This window comes from Cydia amplana, chromosome 13 (assembly GCF_948474715.1).
Source record: "Cydia amplana chromosome 13, ilCydAmpl1.1, whole genome shotgun sequence".
Classification (NCBI taxonomy): Eukaryota; Metazoa; Arthropoda; class Insecta; order Lepidoptera; family Tortricidae; genus Cydia; species Cydia amplana.
Window position 1 is genome coordinate 11,608,882 of NC_086081.1, and position 27,187 is coordinate 11,636,068.

The 27,187-nt window shown below is 39.7% G+C and overlaps 2 protein-coding genes across 2 annotated transcripts in view; one reads left to right on the plus strand and one right to left on the minus strand.

The window, feature by feature from the left end:
- LOC134653572 (mucin-2) overlaps window positions 1-886 on the plus strand; it is a 42,734-nt gene extending 41,848 nt beyond the window's left edge. The window contains exon 3 of the mRNA XM_063508962.1: window positions 712-886. Within this exon, the coding sequence (XP_063365032.1) occupies window positions 712-786 (75 nt within the window). The 3' untranslated portion in view covers window positions 787-886. The remainder of the gene's footprint in view (window positions 1-711) is intronic.
- A 5,780-nt stretch (window positions 887-6,666) lies between these two features.
- The window catches only part of LOC134653718 (nuclear factor related to kappa-B-binding protein), a 33,776-nt gene continuing 13,255 nt past the window's right edge, over window positions 6,667-27,187 (minus strand). Inside the window, exons 13-30 of the mRNA XM_063509112.1 lie at window positions 25,813-25,955; window positions 25,695-25,782; window positions 23,022-23,243; window positions 22,354-22,581; window positions 21,518-21,613; window positions 21,177-21,266; window positions 19,349-19,442; window positions 18,377-18,444; window positions 17,506-17,796; window positions 16,636-16,771; window positions 15,825-16,009; window positions 15,402-15,473; window positions 9,234-9,401; window positions 8,688-8,766; window positions 8,369-8,424; window positions 8,094-8,144; window positions 6,871-7,038; window positions 6,667-6,714 (exon numbers count right to left, since the gene is read on the minus strand). Coding sequence (XP_063365182.1) covers window positions 6,898-7,038; window positions 8,094-8,144; window positions 8,369-8,424; window positions 8,688-8,766; window positions 9,234-9,401; window positions 15,402-15,473; window positions 15,825-16,009; window positions 16,636-16,771; window positions 17,506-17,796; window positions 18,377-18,444; window positions 19,349-19,442; window positions 21,177-21,266; window positions 21,518-21,613; window positions 22,354-22,581; window positions 23,022-23,243; window positions 25,695-25,782; window positions 25,813-25,955 — 2,208 coding nt within the window. The 3' untranslated portion in view covers window positions 6,667-6,714; window positions 6,871-6,897. The remainder of the gene's footprint in view (window positions 6,715-6,870; window positions 7,039-8,093; window positions 8,145-8,368; window positions 8,425-8,687; window positions 8,767-9,233; window positions 9,402-15,401; window positions 15,474-15,824; window positions 16,010-16,635; window positions 16,772-17,505; window positions 17,797-18,376; window positions 18,445-19,348; window positions 19,443-21,176; window positions 21,267-21,517; window positions 21,614-22,353; window positions 22,582-23,021; window positions 23,244-25,694; window positions 25,783-25,812; window positions 25,956-27,187) is intronic.

Below are 27,187 nucleotides of genomic sequence, written 5' to 3' on the forward strand. Positions count from 1 at the left end.
ACAATAAAATGGAAGGAAATCAGTATGTTTATTACAAGCATATTGATGTTAAAATTGATATTAAATCATTTCGTTTCCCCAAGACTAGTAGCGCGGTTACTAGACAGATAAGTTTGCAATTGCCTTCGATATTTTTGAATTATATGGGCCTAAAATACCTTGTGTTGTTGAGGTATTTTAGGCCCATATAATTCAAAAATATCGAAGGCAATTTAGATCAAGGATTTAGAGCAAGGCGAGTTTAGATCATTAACGGCGGTTAATGATCTAAACTCGATTAAAAATATATTAACTAATTCCGAAAGTAGTAGTAACTACCAAGGTCACGCCGATGCCACGCCGATAGCGCAGCGTCGGCGGCGGCGGCGCGAAAATTTTGTCGGCGGCGGCGGCGCGCCGGCACGGCGCTCATATCTAGTCCAGTGTAATAGAGCCTTTATGAATATGTTTTACTCATTGACATAAGTATATATCCTTACGGGCAATAAGAATGGAGCATGAATGGGGCCAGTACAGCGGTGTGAAAACGCTGCAACGCGATTGGTTGATGAGTTCGCCCAACGCGCGCGCGGCCGCGCGATTGGTCGCAACTAGTTGCGTTAGACTGCACGATTGGCTCGCATTCGTGAGTGACACCGCTGAACTAGTACCATTTTTAGTGCACGTCTCAGGACTCAGGATCTCAGGATCAATGGTTTTACTTGTTCACAGCTGACCTCGGACCTGCAGGCAGACGACAACACGAACCTGCTCACGGCCGAAAACCCGGAGGACGCCGAGGAGTGAGCTCCGATTCACAGCACTTCAAGCTTCTTCGATCCATCCTAGAATGCTTCTGTACATATCGTGGGTTAGCAAACGGGTACCGCTAAAATCGAAATTTGAAAATCGTCTTTTTGTCTCTAGGTTATTCGAGTAATAAAGACATAGTTGAACGAACCAAATGGTTCGCGGTTATAGCCCAGGGTATCTGCACTCATAGGGACAAGGAGAAACCACATCATACTAAAAGCCCTTGTGTTGTAAAGCTAAATTGTAAGTGACATATTATACTATTACCTAGTGCAGTACCAGTGTCGTTATCAATACAACAGACGCATACGTTAGTGTTAACTACTATCATCTGTGGCACGGCGCAGCTTGCAAGCAATGTTTCGGTGTTGGAACTGTGAGGGAGAGATTGGTAATAAGTCCTATAATCACGGTTGGTAATCGGACGCAGAAAGGCTGAAACATTATTTAAACACCCGCCTCTCCTATGTTAACACAACTCAGCCATAGTTAATGAAATAGGAACGTAGGCTGTCCTCGATTGTACATGAGGCATTCACGCACCTTGTAATGATTTAGCTGCCATAGATTCTTGGAGGTGTATCCTCTGACGTACATAACGGTCATATTTAAACTTTCAGTGCCTATTGTTTGTATATAAAATGTACCTACGTTTGGAGGTCTCCGTGCCGGTCGAGGACTTCATATTCAGAGATACGATATAATATGTAAGTATATTTTGTATTCACATTAGATATTGGACTGTAAATTAGGTATGCGTCAAATGCCAAAGTCGCTAACTTATTTTTGTTACAAAATATAATCTATAAATATTTATTGAATGTCATTTGCCATCCTATTAAGAAGTATTATTAGTAGATATATTATAGTAGGATACTGATGAGCTTGCTAGTAACTTTATTGTACGGGGCTTATCACAATTTGTTTGATTCCTTTTAAGATAACTTCTTAGTAGCTTCTTTCGTACCCCTATGATAATGTTTATAGGACCTATCTTAGAAGTTAGATAATTCTCAATAATTATTAAATGGCTAGGAGGTTAGCTATATTTTCTATTTATCGTCATGGATTAACTTTTGATTGAGATAAATTATAATAATGGTTGCTGCCTACTAATATTTAACTAAATACAATAAAGAAATAAAATAAAACTACAACCAATCACTATATAAAAAGGTTTCCACTCTTGATCGTAGTACAATTATTTAATCGTACACTATATACCTACCTATCACCAGCACCTAATTCAACAGTACCTTTAAATACCTATTTAAACAAGTATATGGAAAATGCATACATTCACATAGCATATGTACGTATATATGTATATATATCATATCTCTGAAGGTTCTATTGTATGACTCGTCAGTATTAAAATAACCCTGTGGTATTACCTTGACGCTAAACATGCAATACTTATTTATTGGGTACACTACATAAAAAATCCGAAAAGTACTTTTTCTTAAAGCACATTGAGAAAACCATGTTAAAACTCTCTTATATTTTCTGCTAAATCATCCATGACAATATTTCCTTCCAGCAAAATAGTTTTTAGAATCAGAGAAGCATAGGTACTTTTGGAGAAAAAACTTTTCGGATTTTTTGAGTGTTCCCCTATTTATTTTAATTGTAGTCGGATCATAGGATAAGGCGAAAATATCAATCTTGGTGTACCTAATAATATTGTACCGTTTATACGTCATCTTTATTACATATATAATTTTTTTAAGTTCCTTTATTATTCTTCAATAAATTTATTTTTAATATAGACATAAGACTGATATAGGTTTGCGTTTACATTATTTTGATGTTATTAGATAGTAGCGATTCGTTGAAAAATATTTTTTATAACGGCACTATTTGTTTCAGTTGTTTTTTCAGCAATGCGTTTTTCGTGTGCTATTTAATGTAAATCTATTTATATGTATGTACTTCAGTGTTAGATTATGAGTGTAAGATCGAGAGAAGGCGAGTGGGATTGTGTAGGACTAAATAGTTAGATATTGAAATGTGATACCTGTGTAGTATCGGAGACAATGTGATTCCCCTGTAGAACAGTCCGTCGGTCAAGACAAAGGACCTGATTCAAAACTTTAACACATTCACTACCAGACAAAAAACGGCGTACTACCCATAGTCTAGTCCCGCCTGTTGTTTACCTCTGCTTGTATTTCTGTTTTATTTGTATTGTCTTCTTTTATTGAGGTGTGCAATAAAGAGTATTTGTATTGTATTGTATTGTCTAATAAAACATGGTCTTCTCTTCCCAGAGTGACACAAGCCTACGTCACAATAACTTTATATAGCGCTATCGCATATTATCATATAGCGCTGTCGCATGATGACGTAGGCTTGTGTCAGTCACGTGGTCAAGGTCAAGTCGGAAGAGAGTACCAGGCGGAGTATATTATTATACCATGGTACTACCCCAGAAACCGGTCGTCTATAGCTGCGTATAAAACAACCCGCCCAGCGGGCATCTGAGCAAAGTTTACGAGCGCCCACCAGGCGGGTTCCTGGTAGTGAATGTGTTAAACGTAACGCGTTATATTGCGACAACCCGATATCATTTGTCGTTAAGAATACTCGTAGCATATTTAGTTACAAACTCCGCAATATCACCAGTTAACACCAAACGTCTTGAATAGGGCCATCGTCTTGTCCTAAAGTAGCCTTAAGTTGTGTAACATTCTGAATTCAATGTAATGCCATGGATCACTATATCAATCATGCTAGCAAACATTATATCTTGCAAATGATCGCACACAAATGTATCAATAGTTGTTAAGTTCAATTAGCTTTTGTGAGGACATTGTGTTCTGTGATGCCATGCGCGTAACTTTTATATACGCCGTTGTTTTTACACCCACCATGTACATAAGTAATGAAATAAACTGCGTTTTCCCACCTCAACACTGGTTTTAACATCCGTAACATTTTTGGCGTCGGCGAAAGCTGCGTGATACCGATGTGGACCGAGCAAAGTGGCGTGCTCTTGTGTTGGAGGCCAAGACTCATTTTGGGTCATCGAGTCAGCCAAGTAAGTAAAATTTTGAGGATCATTCGACTGGTCTTATTTAATGTAGACTTGACAATGTACAAGTACAAATAGCAACACTCTCAACTGTCTATCGGTCGACCTTATGCCTTTTGTAACAAGGTTTACGAACTATCAGTTAACAGTGTGGGCGATGGTACGCTTCTCATCACGACTTCTTATGGATGGTTGGTATCACTCCGCAGTGTCAATGTGTGAGTCGCCTAAGCTGACCTATACTACAGACAGGCCTATACTACTATAGAGTAGGCCATTCTGTCAAGAGTACTCTAAAATGAGGAGTGTTATATTAAAGTTAGACGTAGTAGCATTGAGAGGGTCTATGTGGAACTTGTAGGTTTTATTAGGCGCTGTAAGATTTATAAGCTTCGAGTCTGATTATTTTATACCATCGCAATATTGTGATAGTGAAAAAAACACAAAACTTCTCTTTATGATTCTCATAGTTAATTCAATCTGGATTAGGTCCCTATAAGTAGTAAATGGAAGCATCCCTATCCCATCTCTTCAGCAAAGCAGATAAAAATAAAACCAGCATTAAATTGACATAATATATTGCATTCGTAATTGAATTTCATGTCGAACTGGTATAATATGAAAAAAACAAAATAAATAACGATTCTGTTGTGACGTAGTATTGCATTCCGCCATTGAGAAACAAGTAAGTAAACTAGTAAGCTTAAGTGTAAGGCCTGAGTGGACGCTCGAGTTGGGCGTGCAGCGGGGCGGGGCGTGCGGCGTGCATGTTAAACAACTGCAAGCGTATAGGAGCGGCCTTAGTGCACGCTGCTCACATCACTTGGGAGCTCGACGCCACGCTGCACGCCCCGCCGAACGCTCCGCTTCGAGCGTCCACTCAGGCCTTACACTTACGAGTGCTACATCAGTTTCCTTACTGAATAATTAAGTAATAAAGTTATTCAACTCGGAGGTATGGTAAACTATATTAAAAGTTTTAAGCTCGCTATAGACTTATTATAAATGAGTTTTTATCTATGTATGGAGTGAGCACTCTAAGGTTACTTATTTCTCTATGATTTCGCGGACAGGGACAGATCTCTGCGTGGCTTGCTGCCAGAGATAACACGTTTCCAAAGCAATCGACCGATCGGCTGTGCTCTTCGAAATGTACCATACAGTTACATTTTCGCAACACACTGCCTTCAACCTACCAACCTCCATGGGTGTCTGTTTGGCCCTACACGTGAGTAGGTACCTTTTCCTTTGGGCATTTGAGTTTTAAAAAAAATACATACCACACTGGGAAAAAAGCTCGACGGAAAAAAGGTATTTTAAGGTAGGTACATTTTTTCACTTTCAGCCATCTAAGTTGATAGATCGACTGATTTAGCACTTTAAAATAAATAATAACATAAATATTTCATAATATCTCGCCCAAAACTGACACTGGTATATACAAAAACTTGAGAGTTGTTAATATTGAGTTAAACTTTAAAAACCTTTACAACTAATTAACACTTCTCATAAGCGTTTATACAAAAAAGTTGCCGCCTTACGAATAATTTACAATGCAAAATACTGGCTTTGTACATTCAATTGTGTATTATTTATAACATGACTCATAAGTAGCTATGGTTCTATGATATGAATATATAATCCATTTCATTGCAGAAACATATAGGTACCCCTTTACAATCACACACTTAACTCGAATTAAAAACCTCGATTCGAGCTAATTTACTAAGATAACTTCTAAGGAAACTTAATATGTTCCTTCTAGATAAACCGCTTTGCAATTAAAGTAAATATTCTATTTACATATGAAAATAATTTTCACAGTTAGTTTTACTCGTTAGAAACTCAGGTGCTAATTTTATTACTTACAATCAGAATCAAAGAACTCATAAACAGAGATTATAATATGTATTTACCTGTATAATTATGAGTGTATATTTCAGCAAATAACTTGTTTACAGAATTTTAGCAATCTCATTCAATAATCTGTATAGTTAATCAAACTAGCAATTTCCAAAAACAGCTATATTTTTCTTCTGCCATATTTTTTGTAACTAAAACATAGACAATATTAACTATAAGAAATCATATCACAACAAACTAAATGTTCACACCGCATCCTTCCGTCATTTATAAACATAAGTAAGCTCCTTTGAATTTAGTCAAAATTATGTACATATTTACACACACTCGAGCATTATACTACCACTAAAGATTTAATTACGATGGCAGAAATCCACCAATGCTGCTTTACTTTAAACAAGAATTCTTTCTTGTAGTTACCTCCTCCATACAATTGTATAGTTATCGGTAAAATCTATGGCATTAACATAAAGTTCATCTTTGCTTGAGAGATGGTGGTTACCAAGAATAACAGTTCTGCATTGTCGCAATAATATTAGTTTGTCACTGGGTTCACATATTTACTAAGAATGAAGCTTTAAGATGAGAAGATTGGGTAAGACTCGGTTTACGGCCACTGCCCAATCGTGCCCAACTTCACAACATAGAAAACATTTATTTTTATACACAGTGAATAGGCAACCTAGCAGGTGGCTCCTATTTCAGGCTATGTAAGACTTTACTTCTGTTAAGGGATTAATTCGCTGTGGCGGCTGCACGTGGTACTATATACCAGTCGTGTCCTCAGCCTATATTAAACTAGGTACACAAACTATGTATGTCAACGCATCGCATGATTGTCCGTTCATGAGCACCTAGGCCGCTCGAACACAACAATAGCTCGTGCTAGTTATTTTGAACTTTACGCCACTAGCGTTAAAGCTCACTTCCCTGTGGTGGGTGCGCCGGCCGTGGCAAGCGACGAGTTTGAATTGCTCCATAAGAACGCTCCGCACCGCGTCTAGCTCGTGCTAGCTAGTTTGAACCTTACACCAGCATCGTTAAAGCTCATTTCACTGTGCCGAGTGTAATGCCGTAACAAGCGCGCCAGCACATGTCTGCCGCCGACGAGTTCGAGTTGCTGGCTGTCCGTGAGTTCGCTTCGCACCACGTCTATTTAGCTCGTGCGAGTTATTTTGAACCTTACACCAAAATCGTTAAAGCTCACTTCACTGTGGCGGATGTGCAGGCCGTAACAGGCGCGCGAGCACGTGCCTGCCGCCGACGAGTTTGAGTTGCTGGCCGTCCATGAGGACGCTCCGCACCGCGTTGACGGCGCTAGATGTCGCCACCGTGGCGTTCGCTCCAGCCTGCCCAAATCAAATAATTTGCTGTAGTTGAACCGTTTGAAATAAGTTCATTCAGTGAAGTGAAATATACTTTTGATTAGCGAATGTTTATTTTACAAATTGTAAGTGTTTAAATCACAGTAATGCCAAGTCAAAATTTTGTAAAAGTCAATCGAATGTGTAATTGACTTTTACATTTTGACTTGGCATTTGGCATTTTATAAACAAGCACCACACCAATAAATAAAACTATTGAAACATCCACTAAAATGCATTAACTCGATAAAGGATAAGATTAAAACCGAAACTGAAATGCACAAAGCTCTATAGTTCGTTTTTTTTAGCATTAGAAAGAACTTGCAAGAAGGTAAAAGATCTTGACATGTCTTTTATTTGAAAAACGCTTTTTAAAAATCAAAAACTATTACTTATGAAAGCAGAAGAATATAAATGATCGTATTAGATTCATAATTGTTACATATTTGCCGTAACTTATTTTTAAAATGTGTTTTTCAATTAAAAGACACATCAAGATTATTTACCTTATTTCTAATGCTAAAAAAAACGAACTATAGAAAACTACTCGGAAATAAACAACCTAGAAAGATTTGCCCTCGTGCAATAATAGGAAAAATATGGCAATCTGTTAATAATGTTAACATTTTGAAAGGAAAATAAGAAATACAGCGATTATTACAGGGATTCTAATATAGAATCTTGAGCAGATCAATAAATTCAGGCGATAATGTCTAAAAACAAAATCGTTATATTATCTACCAACATACTACTTTTAGCGTTGGCTGTAAAAGGAATAAAAATACCCATCACCAGAATGTTATTATGTTTAACTGACTCTCAAAAAGAGAGATTATGAATTCAGTAGTATGCTTTATCTCTTTTTAGTTTGTTACGTGTATAAACCTTTTTAACACTCATATAATGTAGGTGTTATAAAAGGCATCGATATATTGGTGGCACTATTTGTTACAACCATTTCCCCCTAAATTCAAATCAACATAAACTATATGCATGCTTTATAAGAAAATCATTCAAACATGCTTAGTGTCAAAATTCACCTGCTGAATTTTAATTCCTTGGGGAAGTTTAACGTGTTGTATCGGATTGACCTAGAATATAATTTTAGAGCTATTATAATTTTTCTGCAGAACAGAGTAGCCGTTGAGGCAGATGCCATTATGTTTTACAAAATGTCATATCTTAGTTTGTATGATTGACTAAGAATCACCATTGTGTGTAATGGATTACAATGATATAAAATCGGTTTTAAAAAGTACATACAAATAAAATAGTGCATCATATCACAACATACAAATAAATTTGTGGTACACACCTGTTGTAATTTTAACAATGGCGCAGAAGCAGTGGACGTAGTAGCTGCTTGCGAGCCTGAAATGATTTAGTACCATCATATGTAATTACATCCTTTTAAGTATCACCGTCCACACTGATAATTAACAATTCGTACTTATTACAAAGACATAAGGTCCACTGATGGACATAATCAATTTTGGCATCGCTACCTATAGGTTTGAGAAATGTAGACAAATTAATTGCAAGAGTTTTAGTACATAACCAAAGTACAGTAGTCATTTGAATTGGTGGCGTATTTTTGTATCGTTTAAAAGTATTATTGTTAGGAAGGGACTCACCAATATTGCTTAATACTATAGTTTGCGAGGAACCCGCGGCGCCGCTCGACGTTACACGTATAGTGCTGCCGTCGCTTTGCTGTCGGAAAACAAACAATCTAAAGTACGAGTATATGAAAAATTGTGTTAAAATAATTGTGTTAATATTACGGGATATTTAAGATGTTAATAGAATTGAACACCACTAGCGTAAAAACAAGTGTTTTTTATAGCACACGGCTCCCGTTCGGCGCCGCCGCCGCCGCGCGACAACGGGGCCGGGCCGGACCGACCGTTTGTAAATTGTAGATATTTAGTACCGCACCGACTATCGCGGGACACTATAATAGCGGGCAGATGTTAGCTGGCACGGCACGGCAGCACCGGGTGTACCTGCAGTAGCGCGGGGCCGGCACGGCACGGCAGCACCGGGTGTACCTGCAGGATGATGTTGTGGAGCGGCTTGGCGGCGGTGAGCAGCAGCGGGCGCGCGAGGCGGGGGGCGGCGGGCGCGGGGGCGGGGGAGTGTAGCGCGGGGCCGGCACGGCACGGCAGCACCGGGTGTACCTGCAGGATGATGTTGTGGAGCGGCTTGGCGGCGGTGAGCAGCAGCGGGCGCGCGAGGCGGGGGGCGGCGGGGGCGGGGGCGGGGGAGGGCAGCACGCGCACGGCGGCGCGCGCGCGTCCGCCCACCATGCGCGCGCCCACCATGCTCTCCAGCGAGATCATCTGCGTCTGCAACTATACAACGGTTATATCTTTTCACACCACCTATTCGGAAAAGAGCTTTTTCACCTCAGCAGCTCGAACAAGGGTACTTTGCTACTTAAAAACAGTGAGCAAAATGCGATTTTGCTCACTGAGTGAGACAAAATGAGCAAAATGCGATTTTGCTCACTGTTTTTAAGTAGCAAAGTTCGAGCTGCTGAGGTGAAAACTTAATTGTTGGTATATCTTAAGAAAACATGAGTGAATAGAGGTAAGTGATGAAGAAGGAATACATTTCATAATTCATAATTTTTTATTGCAACCATGGTACAGTATAGATGTCAAGTATAAATGTACAATGTCTCACATGGACCCTGTAAGGGCACAGCATAGCTTTCTTATAACAATATTATTATATTTACATATTATCATTAATTTGTTTCTATTATATGACAAAATTATATTGTATGTATTACATTATCTCAAAATCAGGTTCAAATTCCTAATAAATGTATTAGCTTATATAATTAATGTACAATATTCATATAATAAGATTAATTTTTAGTTATTATTTAGCTAAGTATTTATAAATGTCATTGTTTTAATTATAATAAATTATTTAGAATATCCTGTAACATTATCATCGAAAAAGTCCTTTAAGTCGTAATAACATTTATTTATTAGAAAGTCTTTCAACATTTTATTAAATTTTTTGTCACTTGTTTGAGCTTTGATGTCGTTTTTAAGGTGATTATATATTTTAACTGCCATGACGTTTGGACTTGTACTATGAAGTTTTAGTTTAGAAGTTGACGGCAATGCTAGATCATGCTTAAACCTTGTTTCGAAGCGTCGGGGCTGGTCTACTAACTTTGTAAATAGGTCCGAATGTTTTCTTACGAATTTACAAATTTCGAAAATATACATCGAAGTTAGTGTTAGAATTTCGTACTTGATGAAGTATGGTCTACAGCTATCTGGAATCCTAATATTCGCGAGGATGCGTACGCATTTCTTCTGGAGTAAAAATAAATCGTTTGCGTCTGTGCTATTTCCCCAAAGTATAATACCGTACTTGAGCCAAGAGTAGGCATAAGCATAATAGGCTATTTTTGCCGATTGTAGACTAGTTGATTTTTTTAATTCTCTCAGGGCATAAATGAACTTGAGCATTTTATTTTTGATTTTCGTAACATGTGCTTTCCAGTTTATGCCTGTGTCAATATCAAAACCTAGAAGGGTGAAAGTTTCTACACATTCCAGTTTGTGGCCGTTAAACGAATAATCAATTTCTAAAGCGCGCTTTTGTACTGGTTTAAATTGCATAATTTTTGTTTTGTTTAAATTTATTTCCAGATTGTGGTCATTGAGCCAGCTGACTACTTTATTCATTGTGTCATTTAGGTCTGTGTCCAGAGTGTCGTTATTTAGACATGATGTGAGAATTGAGACGTCATCCGCAAATAACACGCATGATTTGTCTATGACTTTAGGGAGTTCATTTATATAAATTATAAATAGCAAACAACTAATTACACTTCCCTGGGGTATAGAGTGATTTATGATTTGCTTGTCTGATTTCACGTTTGTTATTAAACCCGTGTTATGATCGTGGTATTGGACTTCAACGTATTGCTTACGATTTTTTAAGTAAGAAGCAAACCATTTATGTGTTATACCTCTCACTCCTATGTCGTATAACTTATCCAATAGTAGGTTACATTGTACGCGGTCGTAGGCTTTAGACATGTCTAGGAGGATTCCAACTGCATATTTTTTGTCATTTAGGGTATTTAGCACCTCCTGTATAAATTTGTAAGTAGCAAGTTCAGTGGATCGGTTCTTACGAAAGCCGTTCTGACAGTCGTCAAATACATCGTATTTTTCACAGAATGAGTAAAGACGTTTACACATGGCTGTTTCAAACACCTTTGAGGACGCGGGCAAAAGAGAAATAGGTCGATAATTGCTAGGGTTTGATTTGGCGTCTTTTTTATGTATGGGCTTAATGACGGAAATTTTTAATCTGTCGGGGAATATTCCTTCTAAAAAGGACTGATTTATTAGCGTACAATATGGCAAAGTTAGTTCATCAGCGCAAAACTTAATTAATGCAGATGGTAGCTCGTCTATGCCGTAACTATACTTATCTTTTAATTCCTTAATTATCTTGTTTACTTCAAGCGGCTCGACCGGCCGGAGGTACATTGTATTGGTAACCGGCTGGCGCACGGGTCGCCCGCGCGGGGCGGCTCCCCCGCTGACCCCTCCAACTGACGCAAAAAATGCATTGAATGCATTCGCAACCTGCTTTGGATCGGACGATAGATTATTATGGACATCCAGTTCAATGTTATGCTTGGTCTGTTTTACATTTTTGTTAGTGCGCTCTTTAATTATTCGCCACATAGATTTAGATATGTTTTTGGAGGCAGTTATTTCTTTAATGTATTGGTTTCTTTTGGAATTAAGGATAACTCGTTTTAGTAGCTTTTCATACTGCTTGTAGTGTTTAGTAAGAATAGGGTTTTTTGTATACGAAACAAGGATTTTTAAAAGTCTTTTTGATTTGCACGATATTTTAATACCTTTTGATAGCCATGTTTTTTTAGGTAGTCCAATCTTCACTTTTTTAATAGGTATATAAATGTCAAGGATGTCCTTTAATATAAATTCAAAGTTGTTATAATTATCATTAATATTATTATTACTATTTATTACTCTATTCCAATCAATTGTTTGCAGGTGTGCTTTGAACTCATACATATTGTTTTTATTAAAAATTCTTTTTTGGCTTTTCCACGTTATTTTATGTATATTTTGTTGCTCATTTAAGTGTATTATAGTGCCTTTATGGTCAGACAAACCGAAGTCATAAACATATGTTGATATAGACTTTCCCGTGAAATTGGTAAATATTAAGTCTAAGCAAGTGGATGAATTATTTGTGACTCGCGTTGGTTCATGTATCTGTTGAGTATAGTTATATTGTAACATACAGTGTAATAAATCCAACGATTTTTTGTCATTTTCTAAAATATTTGTGTTAAAGTCACCTCCTATTATTATATTTTTCTTACTATATTTCTTATTTAATAATTCTAGAACAAGTTTTAATTGTATATAAAATATGTCAGGTAGTCGACTATTCCAGTATATAACAATAAGTATTATATTTAATTTAGTTAATTCAACAGCAGCAATTTCGATTACATATTCGATGGAGTAGTCCATAATGTCCTTTCGCTCGACATATTCCATATCGTCGCGCAGTAGTATGCAGCAGCCGCCTCCCGCGTAGTTGACTCGAGACAGTGATGCCGCTAGGATGTAGTTGCTGATATTGATGAGATGTTCTTTTTCCTTTGATAGCCAAGATTCGGATATACATACAGCTTGGTATTGGTTATCGCTCGGTTCTAAAAGTGCGTCTAGTAAAGTAGTTTTGTTGAATACACTTTGCATATTTTGGTACAGGATTTTAAGTGATTCTTTATTTTCAGATGTTACGAAAGTTAGCAGATTGTTGTGAAGTGTTTAAAGTGATATCTTCTGTGCGTCGCGTGTTTGTTTTGGTTTCATTTGTGACGGTAGAACTGCGGCTAGTGTTTGGGCTATGTAGTTGTGTTTCAGGTGTAGGCTGGGTTTGTAGATCGACTAGTTTTCCGTTCACATATAATTTGTTATGGCGAATCACGGCATGATGTCCGCTTTGTCTAGCGAGACGTAAACTTGAAGTTAGTGCTCTTCTGTCTTTTAGCGATTGTTCGCTCAGGTATTCGGAAACAGACAATCCGGTATTTCTAAAGTGGTGATTGTTTTGTAGGATGTACTTTGTCATACGTTTGCTGATAAGTTCTATTATTAAGGGTCGGTGTGATTGGTCAGGTCTAGATTTAGTGAGCTTTCCTATTCTGGACATGTCCTCGATATAACCAGATACATTTATATTCATAATATCCTGGAATAGGTAGATAACACGGTTATGTAGTTCACTTTCACTTTCTCCTTGGTATTCATATAGCCCGTGAATAACTAATTTCTTGCTGTTTTCTTCAGGATTGCTCGGCAGCGGCAACGCGTTGGCAGTTTTGTTTTTTAGTTGGTCTAGTTCTTGCTTAAGTTTCATATTTTCTTGTTCTAGGTTTTTTATCTTGTTGTCAATGCTAGATATACTAATTTTTATGTTAGTCTGTTCGGCTGTTAATTTTTCAGTGTGGAATGTAATGTCATTTCTAAGGGTGGATACTGCTCGCTGTATTTCGGTGAGCATTAGCTGGTAATTTTGGCTTAGCTTTTGATCTAAAAGTTTGCTGATGCTGTCTAAGCTGATAGTTGCGTTGTTATGTTGCTCATTTATCGAAGAGTGTACACCAGTGTTTGGAGAGATCGATACATTAGATTGATTTTTAGTTTGATCGTTATCTGTGTCTTCGACTGACATCGAAGTGTCGTTTAAAATTACACTAGTTAAGTTTCGAATTGGAGTATCGTCATTTCTAAGAGGACGTCGAGTAGTAACATTATAGCACTGTGGACAGAGCCAGGATCTTTCTATCTCGAATTTTTTGCTCATGTATTGCGCAGTTGTTATATTTAGGCATCGGTAGTGGTAATTATCGAGACATGCAGTGCATTTTATTCTTTCGCTGGGGTATGAGATCTCCAGTTTGCAGTTTGCACAATTCATGTTGTAATCTGGGACTTGTTATCCGTTAGCCAATCACGATATCGGGAGGGAGAGAGTTGGCTATAGTATTGGCTGCCGTAAGAGCGAGATAGCCGTTTGCGCCCACCAATCGTAGCGTAGATCAGTTATTTCTTTGAAATGGCGGTTGCCGTTGTGCACTTTAGACACTGATATTAGTCAATATAACACTGTAATTTCAGGTTTCACACACTCATTAGAGTTATCAGAAGGTACACTTGCACTAGGTATATAGTTCTTGGAGCTTTCTTAACTCTTTCTCACACAAAATAATTTAGACTCGAGCACCGTATTTAGCGGGTGCCTTTTTGCCATTTTGCGGGTTCTCTAATATGTTCTCACTGCTGAGGTGAAAAGTTTTGTGAACTACACGAGATCAAAGTTATTTACATCTCGTGCGCTTTTGAGTCCCTTACTCGCTACGCTCGTGAATCTAGTATAGAATCTTTCGCTTGCACGGGACTCAAAATAAGCATTCGAAGAAATATCAAACTTTGATCTCTTGTTGTACAAATAACTATTTCTTCCCCGCTAGGAGGGATCAAAGTGGCACTTTTCCGTTCTGGCACACTATTTTTACATTTTTTGCACATTTTTTTTTGGCTTAAATAATCTGTTTAAGCATCATATTGTGTCGACTCTAAGATTTTTTTATTTTCCTCATAGTTGATGTGAAAAACAGTATGTGTCACACGGTATCAAAATTATTTCGTCTCGGGCGTTAACACTTGAATCCCTCGTTACGCTTAGGATTCACTTTAGACCTCCCTACGCTCGGGATTCTATTGTAGAATCCATCGCTTCGTTCAGGATTCAATGTACGCCCATGACGGAAATATATCATTTTGATCCCTTCTAACACAAACTACTATTACGGTACATATGATGCTACTTTCGCGAACTAGTGCGGGAAAGAGCACTTTCCGTGCGTATGTCGAAAGTTTAAAATGCCATATGTACTGTAAAACGTTGTACGATACACGTGCGAATAGGTGCAACTCGTGTCGATTTAAAACTCTCCCTTCGGTCGTGTTTTAATTTATCGCCACTCGTTTAGGATTTCCTCTTTTCCGCACTTGTATCGTAAATAACTATTACGTTAAGCTGGAGAAAATTAAAAATCACTAACGACAAGACGGTTTTCAGCTGGGACACCCGTTCCCGGTCCGGGCATATGTAATCACATATGCCCGGAGTAATAACTAGCAAACATAAAATAAAACCATTTGTTTAATTATATCAGGAAATAAAAAAGGACGATGATAGCTGGTAACCTCCCGTAAAGTTTCTAAATGAAAATCACAAATCATTACCTGTACCTGAGCATTAGTAAGTAGTTTAGCTCTGATCGGTTGCGCGGACTTATCACCGGCCGCCTGACCCCGCACCACCTAAAAACGAAGATAAATAAATATAAAATTTAACAAGTAAAAAACAAACCTAAACACTAAAATATAATTACAGCGTTAATTTACGCGCTTGGGCCTGTCATTCACAATCTGACTGAACAATTCTACCATCTAATCATTAGGACCTGTAGAAAACTGGAGCGTTTATCCAAAGGGCTTGACTGTCTGACCGCTTAAGATCGGTTTTCCTCGGATAGCGGTGCCGTCATATAGCGGCCGTCTCCATACTAAATAATACGGCTAAATATGGATGTCGTAGTATTTGTATGGAGACGGCCGCTATATGACGGCACCGCTATCGGAGGAAACCAAAGCTTTAGTAAACAAAATTACCTGCGCCATGGACTTCGGCGTCTGACTCGCCAACTGCACTGTCTGACCGCTGGCTAGCTGCAGTGTCTGACCGGAAAGTTGCACCGTCTGACCGCTGGGTAGCTGAAGCGTTTGACCGGAAAGCTGGACTGTCTGACCGCTCGGTAGTTGAAGCGTCTGGCCAGCTAACTGCACCGTCTGGGAACCTAAGAAAACAGCCAACTCATTATGTTACTAAGTTAGTATTTTAGTTGCACCCAAATTATCTTTATTAGGTATCATTTGAATTCGCTTTGTTCACATATGTGGCTGCTATAGTGCGTAACCTTAGTATACTTAGTACCTATTAGTTTAGTATTATGTCACTACCTGTGAGTTCCTGTAATTGGCTTCCTGTATCTAATATAATCTTTATGTTAATTAAATGTCACGGCTGTTGGATCTCAAAATAATAAACAGAAATAAAATCTCCATTGTGTAATTACTTGGAATAAATCTCAATTTCTAGAATTTTATAAGTTCTGTTTTTTTTAGAACAGGTAATTTTACGGAGTAAAAGTGGCCAACTACTAATTATTTAGTGCTAGGTTTGATAAATTATTTATCTAACAGCGGAATTGTTCCTAAGGTTGGTATTCCACCTGTCCAATTTCTTGGTCCAATGTGCATTAGATCTCACTCTCTTGCTAAGTAAAGTTTGAGACGCAAATACACATTGGACAAATATATTGGTAAGATGGAATAAAAGCAGCAGCAGCCCTAAGGCAGTAAAAGTGAATAAGATTTAGAGATTCCTAGTGTCAACTTTCTGTCTAAAATGATAATAAGTTACCTAGTTGTACGCTCTGGCTGGTGAGTACGTTCTGACCAGCTATTTGCACAGTCTGAAGGTTTCTGCCTGCAAGTTGAACCGTTTGACCGCTTGGTAGTTGCACCGTTTGCGTTGGAAGTACTCCCGGGGCGGCCACCTGTGACGAACAAAGCATTTTTACACCAAGTGTAAAGTGTAACCAATACAAATAAACTTGTATGTCAATAAAGGAACACACTATAGGGATGATGACACATGTTGAATTTTATAATAAAATCTAGTAAAATAGATAGCAAACGAGCAATTTATCACAATAATGTGGATTATCAAATAAAATATTGAAAAATTACAAAAATACAGGACCTGAAAGTTTCAAAATTTAAGTTTTTTTTTAACTTCCAAAAACGATAAAAGTAAGGGTACCATTCCATTCCTTACATTTCATCCAAAAAAATATTGTAAAGCAACTATATACATAAACGCAATTTTCTTGTTTTGTCCATACTACAAGATGGGCTCCCAGAGACCTTGACGTCACGTTCCCTTGCCGTTTTGTATAGGGCGTTTCGCGAGTGAAGTGCGACTGTCGGCCTTTGACTACAATTTCTGACTTTTGTGTTACTTTAATGCAATGGGTCCCATATAGACATTTGATCCTAAAAACAAACCCGATCGATTGATACCATAAAAAAAAATTAGTCATGTAGCCTATTCTAATGCTATGTTGCATGTGTGAGTGCACGGTCGGTCGTTGGACTCGTTGGGTTGACTCACAATCTTAATAGCGTTAATTCCTAGGTTAAATACAGTCCAACTTCAACATAAATTTATAAAAGAAATATAGTAACTGAAGAGGCAATTTTTCCAAGTTTTTTTACGGAAGAAACATACTTGGACACTCTTAACGGCGTGTTGCGCGAGCTGCACGCTCTGGCCGGCCAGGTGCACGGTCTGCCCCGTCAGCTGCACGGTGGAGGCCGGCACGGGCTTGGGCGCGCGCGCCGGCAGCAGGCTGGTCAGCTGCAGCGCCCTGGTCGCCAGCTGCACGGGCTGGCCTCCGGGGAGGTGCACGGTTTGGTTGGCCGCTAGTTGCACTGTTCGGCCTCCGGCGAGTTGCACGGTGCGCGTGCCGGCGGTGACCACGCTAGTGGAGCTGTGGGCTACGGCCGTCACGGGGGGAGTCTGTAACGGGGATACATATGGGGGGGCGGGGATTGTTAGTAAGTATTAAAATAAACTAATTACTCAACTGTCAAATATTTGGGTCAATCAACTATTTCTTGTTGTTATTCTGTACAATCAGCGAGGAGACAATAGTAGCATAGATTGTTAGAAGAACTGCTGTACCATGTTCTACTAACATACTCAGTAGTTGTCCCATTATGGAAAGGTCTTATAACTACCATAAAATGAAAGTTTGGTTCATTTAAATACGAAAAACCTAGAATTTTAAGAGTGACTCAGGAGACCGTAACCATAGCAATGTGTGACAAGAAAAAGTTGATTAACCCATTTAATTTTGAAAAACGAAATGTTATTGCAAAATTGTTTCTTAGCTTCACTATCACTACATAGTATAAAACAATCCCTGTTTGTCTGTATGTATGCTTAGATCTTTAAAACTACACAACGGATTTTGAAGCGATTTTTTTTAAGAGATAGAGTGATTCAAGAGGAAGGTTTATGTTAACCCGTGCGAAGCCAGGGCGGGTCGCTAGTTTTTTATAAAATATGAAATGAGAAAACAATATTATGGGGTTACCTGCGCGATAGTCGTAATGGAGCTGGTATTTGGCACGGAAGTCCGTTTCTTCGTCGTCGTCGGGGTGACTGTAAGAGACAATAAGTCATTTGTTACTAATAATAGACAAAAATTCCAGGAGCAAAGTCCACATCCACCGAGGAATGGAAGGAGACGGACACATTTCGGATAATGCGAGAACTCGCAGTTTCATTAGGTACATTGCGTCATTTGATCGGTCAGCAGAATTGATGTAACCTTAATGGTCTGCAATGTAACTAAAATCGTATACGAGTTCGCGCGCCGTCTAAATGAGCCCTGAGACTGATTACATTAGCACTCTTGTCGATTCTAACGGAACTATCGGCGTTATTCATAAACGTCAGCTAAGTTAATTAGCTGATGATCGTCGTTTGTCCCTCTCTATGGTATAACGACGATTATCAACTGATTAAGTTAACAGCCGTTTATGAATAGCGCCGTAATAGGGATGATGACACATGTTGAATTTTATAACAAAATCTAGTAAAATAGATAGCAAACGAGCAATTTATCACAATAATGTGGATATTAAAATAAAATATTGAAAAATTACAAAAATACAGGACCTGAAAGTTTCAAGTTTTAAGTTTTTTTTTTAACTTCCAAAAACGATAAAAGTAAGGGTACCATTCGATTTTTACATTTCATCCAAAAAAATATTGTATAGCAACTATATACATAAACGCAATATTTCACCGACAAAAACGCAATTTTCTTGTTTTGTCCAACAAGATGGGCGATGACGTCACGGCCCCTGGCCGTTTTGTATAGGGCGTTTCGCGAGTGAAGTGCGACTGTCGGCCTTTGACTACATATTTTGACTTTTGTGTTACTTTAATGCAATGGGTCCCATATAGACATTTGATCCTAAAGACAAACCCGATCGATTGATACCATAAATGAAAATTAGTCATGTAGCCTATAGTACAAGTAACGTAGACGCCGCCTCACCTTGCTGTAGCAGCGCGCGGGGGGAGATGAGCGACTTGCTGGCGCCGGCCGCCGGGCTCAGCACGCGCACCACGCCGCGCCGGCTGCCGCCCGGCTGTATAGAACACATCCGAACATTACGTTACCATAGAGAAATATAGTAAGACAAGAGTGCTCACTCCATACATCAGTTCAGACTATTAATTTCAGTGTCTACATCTAGCATCGAGTAGCGGAACTTTCAGTACTGCTACTTGACAATAGATGTAGCACCGACCGGAAAGCCTTATCTCAACAGCATAAGACTTTCCGGTCGGTGCTACATCTATTGTCAAGTAGCAGTACTGATAGTTCCGCTACTCGATGCTAGATGCTAATAGTCTTTTTGGTACTAAAACTGATGTATGGAGTGAGCACTCTATGTATTTTTTTCTCTATGTTACGTTACATTTAGGCCTATTCAAAAGCTACGCGACTGATGCAAACCATGATCGCCTACTGGTATGCTACTCGTTTCCGCACACGGTGCTACACAAATGAGACTATTTTGTATCATTTGCGGAACAACATTCGTACGACGATGTCTAGTGACTCCAGCGATCACCCAGCGATGAAGACAATCTTCTTCTCTATTCTGAATTCTTTATTCGTCCAATTATTGTGTATACATTTAATTGAAATAAAAATATAATTCCTGACCTGTCAAATTGGTTTTTTCCCAATCTCAAGCCGCGCCTTTTCTGTCACATCTTTTCTTACATAATCAGGCAGCTTATAATTATGTAAACATGGATACTTTTCCACCTCTTGAACGAAATTTATATTAAAAACTTGTTCCGCCGCCATCTTGAGTATACAACGCGTATACGACTCGAGTCGCGTGCGACCAGCAAGACAGTAGCGTGCGACTGATATCAAACGCGTCGTCGACGCGTCTCGTCGTGTGCGAAACGTAGGAAATAAATATGGCGGGTACTCACAAGCGACGCGTAGGATACGCGTACGAAACACAAATCGCTTGAGAGTAGCCTCGTGAGAGAAAGGCCTTATACTCGTAGCAAACAGCGAGGCTTATTCAAGTCAAAGTTGACGATTGGTCTGGCCTAGTGGGTAGTGACCCTGCCTGTGAAGCCGCGGTCCTGGGTTCGAATCCCAGTAAGGGCATTTATTTGTGTTATGAGCACAGATATTTGTTCCTGAGTCATGGTTGTTTTCTATGTATTGAAGTATTTGTATATTATATATATCGTTGTCTGAGTACCCACAACACAAGCTTTCTTGAGCTTACCGTGGGGCTTAGTCAATTTGTGTAATAATGTCCTATAATATTTATTATTTATTTATTTATTAAAGGAATTTGAACCATCTGCACTGTAATCAGAAAGCCAATGGCCGCGAGCGAGCGGCACCGTGCAACTACGTATGTATAGATTATACCTACTGGATGTGAATTAACTGCGAAGATGGCCAGAGAATCTCCACTATTAGGATTATTAATATGACAAAACGAAATGACCGATCTGGCCTAGCGGGTAGTGAACCTGCCCGTGAAGCCGATGGTCCTGGGTTCGAATCCCGGTAAAGGCATTTATTCGTGTGATGAGCACAGATATTTTTTCCTGAGTCATGGGTGTTTCCTATGTATATAAGTATGTATATTTATCTATATAAGTATGTATATCGTCGCCTAGCACTCATAGTAGAAGCTTTGCTTAGTTTGGGGCTAGGTTGATCTGTGTAAGATGTCCCCTGATATTTATTTATTATTTAATGTCTTCCAGTAGACATTATATTAAGAATGAAACGTGAAATAAACTTATCATCGTATAAGTAAAAAAAATCTACGAACCTGTGATATAGGCGTAGAGACAACTGCAGTGACAGTCGTCTGTACTGCAGGCGGCCTTATGAGCAACGATCTTGTGCCTTGTGTTACCTGCTGATACATCAATTCATTGTGAATTACATACATTAACCTGATTAATTCGTTTTCTTTTAGTATGAATATCAGTTTCAGCTATATTTTAAGTATTTTAACGACCCGGAACATTGCGGGTCACTTCTGGATGAGATTAGCTCACGACCGGGACAAGTGACGTACTAGAACAGAGGCCTATGTTTAGCAGTGGGCGATAAAGGACTGATATGATGATTTATGCATCTCATAAAACAATATTTTGTTGTACTTACCTTGTTTGGTGCCGGATGTAACGTTATGGTGGATACAGGTTGTACGATGGAAACAATAGGCGCAGTTGGTTGACTCGTCACTACCGGAGCGGTAATCTGGAAGACGACATCACAGTATAACTCCTCTGCTTGTTCGTTTATTAACTTTCCCTTTTAGAATCCTATAAAACCCTTCTACGTTCTACGTACAATTAAATTTGACAATAAACAAGAAATGCTAAGTAACCTACCTTGTATCGGAAAACGTCATGTACAGTCTGCAGCAGAAGTTGCTAAGCGGGCGAGGTGTTCAAAATTACCTTGACACGCTCTTATTCTGTTAACAATAAAGTCGCGTCAAGATCATTAGCAACTTCTGCTGCTGACTGTATGATACATATTAGAACAAATTAAATATTATTAGAGGTCGCTGGTTCGATTCCAGCCTGGGGCACTAGAGGTTTGGGTCACTTTTTCTTAGTTTACATTTATTTCAGTCATGATAGTAAACAAATTCGAACGCGATGGTCCTAATAGAGAATCATATTAAAAACTCACGGTTTGTTAACTAATTTTTATTTTTCGTTTGGATGTATGTTTCTTACGCATTTTTTCCTGTCTGTTTTTTTATTATTTTCTCTCTTTATAACGTTTGATAATTTAATCTTCAATGATTCCCCGCAATTCGGACGAGAAATCGGTATAAAGGAAAGGGTCCTAACAACGTCAGCAAAAAAGTGAGCTAACACCTTGTGGCGGAGCCTCGACCAACAGCGCCGTGTCTGAGCGGCGGACGGCGAGGGCTTGGGCGTGAAGCCGGCTTGGGCATGAAGCCGGCTTGGGCATAATGAACCTACACTCTGTGGAGCCTCGACCAGCAGCGTCCTCTGCCTGAGCGGCGGCTGCTGAACCGCGGATGGCGAGGACTTGGGCGGCGCGGTCAGCGGCGGCTTGGCCGGAGACGGCTTGGGCACGGGGGCCGGCTTGGGCACGGGGGCCGGCTTGGGCGCGGCTTGCTTGGGTGATGGAGGCGGCTTCGCGGCCGGCTTGGCTGGCTGGCTTACTGGTTGAGCTGGTTTCTGGACCTGTTAGATAATTAATGTAGATGCAGATAAAGTACGCGGCAGTACATGAGACTCCTGTTTATTAACGAAAAGTGTCAAGTTTAAGTTTTCGATTTTTTTCTGTATTGCACGGGGCAGCACCTGCTTATCAGCGTGAAGTGTCAAAGTCAAGATAAACCTTTCGATATAGGGCACCAGGTGGCAAACCCTCCACCGCTATAGTCAGTCCCCATTTCGTTAAAATTTGGAACCAGATTAACTACCAATAACATCAATAAATTGCTCTGATAATTAGCTTAATATAATACATATGTTACGATTCATAAGTGCTTGTTGCTAGGCCTACATGAATAAAGTATATTTTGACTTTGACTTTGAAAGCTTACAGGAACGCGGTTGGAGAAACTAAGCTGACTTATATACCCAAATGGGTGAGATGGGGTATAAATGTAATGTTATACCTTAACCACGTTGACTGGTTTGGCCGGAGCGGCCTTCGCGTGCTGACTTAGATTGGCCTGTTTGGCTGCTTGAGCTATGAGGTTGCTCTTCACGGCCTGGGCGACCAGGCTGGCTTGTTTGGCCGACTGGGCCATGAGAGCTGCCTTCGGCGTTGATTTTTGCTGTGGGGACGGCTTGGGCGGGGCTACGGTGGGTTTCGCTTGAGGAGGGGTTGGCCGCGCCTGTAAAAATCGACACTTTGTATTACAAGTACTGAGATAATACATAATAATGATATAATTAGTAGAGAGATGCCACGAATATTCGGCCTATTCGGCCACTTTGCCGAATATTCGGTATTCGGCCACTTTGCCGAATATTCGGTATTCGGCCGAATGTTGCCTACTGTTCGGCCGAATACCGAATATCTGTTGCACCTACTTAAAAAGAAAATTTGTACAATAAAAATAACCAAAAACTAGGTATATTTAGAATGTGTTCTTGGAAAGTTGTTAAATACGAAGACCCATTGGGCATTTGGGCATTTGGGCATTAGTTGATTCAAAAACATTTTATTTTTATCATGAGTTTGTTTTGTTTGACTCTATTCATTAATGCTGTTCAACAAAAATATATTTTAGCTAACGTCATCTAACTTTGAGCTTTGTTAGCGATCAGTTTTCATAATAATTGTGACTCAAAATGTTCGCATGTCATGCCGAATATTCGGTCGCCGAATATTCGGTTAACGGCCGAGTGAGGGGCCGAATATTTAGTATTCGGTATTCGGCCAAAACCACTAAAAAAAATAATAATAATTAAATAAATAAAACGTTTATTCAGAGATCTTTCTTATAACTAATTACATATATTCTTCTGCCAAACCACAGAGTGGTTTGTTGGCAGACGAGGCTCCTTTATGTATTTGCAAGCTAGGTAGTTGATAGGTAACTTAAACTTAGGTATCTACTTAACCCTTTACCTCATGCGCAGCCCTATATAGCAACTATTAAAGTTCATTTTTAAACAAATACTTTTTATTTATGACATGAAGTAAGGGGTCAACTCTATATTCTTAGCGTACAGTAAAAGAAAATCAAAAGAAAATTAAAATGTAACGTATTATTGACTTTGTATTCGGGGCATCTCTAATAATTAGGTTAGATTTCCTTATTTGGAACTAACAATATAAAATACTTGAACCATTTTTTCAAGTACTCTCTACAGTAAATGTCTGCTAAAGACAGAACAGACATGCCAAATCACATCATTAATTAAATAAAGGCACGGAAGCAGGGCCCACCACCAGACACATATGTACCAGTGTCTGAACAATTACCACCCGGCCACAAGGAACCATGACCCATCTGGACGGCGCTGAGCAGGCTTTGGTCCCAGGTCGGCCAATGTAAACAGAACATGGCCAGATGGGCCACTCTACTCTGCGCTTGCAACACAGCACTGCAAACCATGGCGCACCTGTTGACATGCCCCGCGTGCCCGTACTCCTGCTCAGAATCTGACCTGACGGACATGACGGTCAGGGCTGTCAGCACCGCTGCTCTCTGGGCATCCACTGTTTGCATGCATGATTTTTTCTTTTTTCCCGAAATTAATATATTATTTGTTACGTAATTGTTTGCTGATTATGGGAAAAATGGTAAAAAAATTATAACATCGATTTTCACTGCGAAATCAGTGTTTGAAGTTGCATAGGCTAAATCATATTTATGTAAATATATAATTTTCAGTAAGAGATATATGATAAATCCTATTATCATCAGAAATGTACACTATTTGTGATACACCTATAATAGAGTTTTTAATATAAAATAATTACAAAACCCAAAAAAACATCCAAACTAAAAATCATCAAATTCTGGATTTTTTCAAATTTTCTGACATTTCGTCTTAAAACGAATGTAATTTTTATACATTAAAATATTGCGTAAATTTATATAAAAAATCGGAAAGCGGATTAGTTTTTCTTATGATATCACTCTTAATAAATAAATAGTCCCAATTTTTAATAAATCTTTAATTCTTTGTAATGTACGCTGCATCGTACACCATGCATTTAAGGGTTAAGGAAACCTCGACACGAAAGGAGAAGAAGTACCTGCGTCTCCGGCTTGGTGGGTTTCTGCTTGGGTCGGTCCCGGGCCCGGGCGCGGGCGGGCGCGCGCGCGGCGGCGCGGGCGGGCGTGGACGCGGCGGCGGCGCGGGCGGGCGTGGACGCGGCCGCGGGGACGGCTAGCAGCAGCTGCGCCGAGCCGGGCCCCGCGCCGCCCTCCACGTCCACGTCCACCGTTTGTCAGAGACTCACTCATGGTATAGTTTGTAGCTTTCTAGTAGAGTCCGAAGGCTTATCCTATTGTCTATTGTTCAGTAAAACCGCACGTGCTACTTACCTGCAAAAAAGGGTCCTAACTATTCTATTTGGCACCTGAGCGCGGGCTAGTCCAACGCTCAAAAAACCAGTGTAGGTGCGCTCTCCGATAACGCGCCTTTGTTACGCATCTCGATGACACATTTTAGACTGGTTCTGTAGCGTTCGACTCGCCGGCACTCAGTAACCGAAGTACCGATTTTTTATGCAGGTGGTTGTGGCACGAGCGGTTTTACTTAACAATAGACAATAGGATTAGCCTTCGGGATCTATTAGAAAGCTACAAACTATAATGGTACAGTACCTGCGGCTCCGGCTTGGTGGGTTTCTGCTTGGGTCGGTCCCGGGCCCGGGCGCGGGCGGGGGCTCGCGCGGCGGCGCGGGCGGGCGTGGACGCGGCGGCGGCGCGGGCGGGCGTGGACGCGGCGGCGGCGCGGGCGGGCGTGGACGCGGCCGCGGGGACGGCTAGCAGCAGCTGCGCCGAGCCGGGCCCCGCGCCGCCCTCCACGTCCACGTCCACGTCGCTGTCCGACACCGAAGCCTCCGTGCACACTTCCAGCTCCACCTGACACAACACTCTATGTCAACCTTATGCCGGAACCACACTTCGCTATGCGTTATTTGTTATGCGCGTTATTCGGCCGCATACGACGAAGTGTGGAGGGTTCATTCGTCTATATTTGCTATATTTGCCCGCATAACGCATAAGCGCGAATAGCAAATACGCCTATCCGTCCACCTGTCGGTTTTTTGACACACTTCAAAAGACACGAATAAGCCGAATATGCGTCTCGACTGCCCACACTTCGTTCACTCATTCACTCGCTTACGGCGGTCGTGTCTCGACGTGTACCGTGTACCTACTAGTATTGTGCTGTGTATGTGAAAATGGAGTGGACGAGTTCGTTTCCTATGACTTGTGATCATCCACCAGCGTTTTCTGCGGGCTCTTTTAGTAACTTTGTACTTATACAACAGGTATTGGTATTGATAAGTTGCATTTAAGTGAAAAAAAATAGCAGCCACAGTCAACACGTCCATTTTGTTTGTTCAAAGTCAAAACGCACCACATATGTTTGGCACACCGGCACCAAGTTTGGCACACCGGCACGAAGTGTGGATGCCGTGTTTGTTGTTCGCTCACATAACAAATATTTGAGCGAATACAGCGTAGTCGCATAACAAATAACGCATAGCGAAGTGTGGTTCCGGCATTAAACGAATAACGCATAGACAGATAGTCCCCATACGGCTGACCTGTCAAAAGTGAAGCCGAAACTCAATCGATGTGTGCGTGCGAAGCTCGTGTTTTACGCTCAGCAACACACACATATATACAAAAACGTGTTGCCAGTATATAGATATTTCTCTCAAAGTGGGGTATTTTAACCACATCCTTAACACTTGGTTATTAATAATTTGTATGTGTGTAGATTTGATTTTGTAGCAAAAGCTTTTTATGTTCCTTTTAAGGATTTTTTTGCATTTCTGTACTTTGTGAAATAAGTTTTCAATAAAGAAACGGATACATTTTTACTATTTTTATTTAAAATGTGCATAAAATAATTAAAATAATACATAAATTGAAATAAAATAATGAAATACTTAAAAATATATATTTTTTATGCAATTATACAAGGAACTTCAATTAAGCGTATTTATTTTAGAATGTAAACGTCATGTCTCATTTTGAGGAAAAAAAATCACTACACTGGCAACATTTATAAGAAATGGCGGCTGAAGAAACTTAGGATTTTTGTATTTACGATTACGTAAAAATATCACATTAAACTCGAT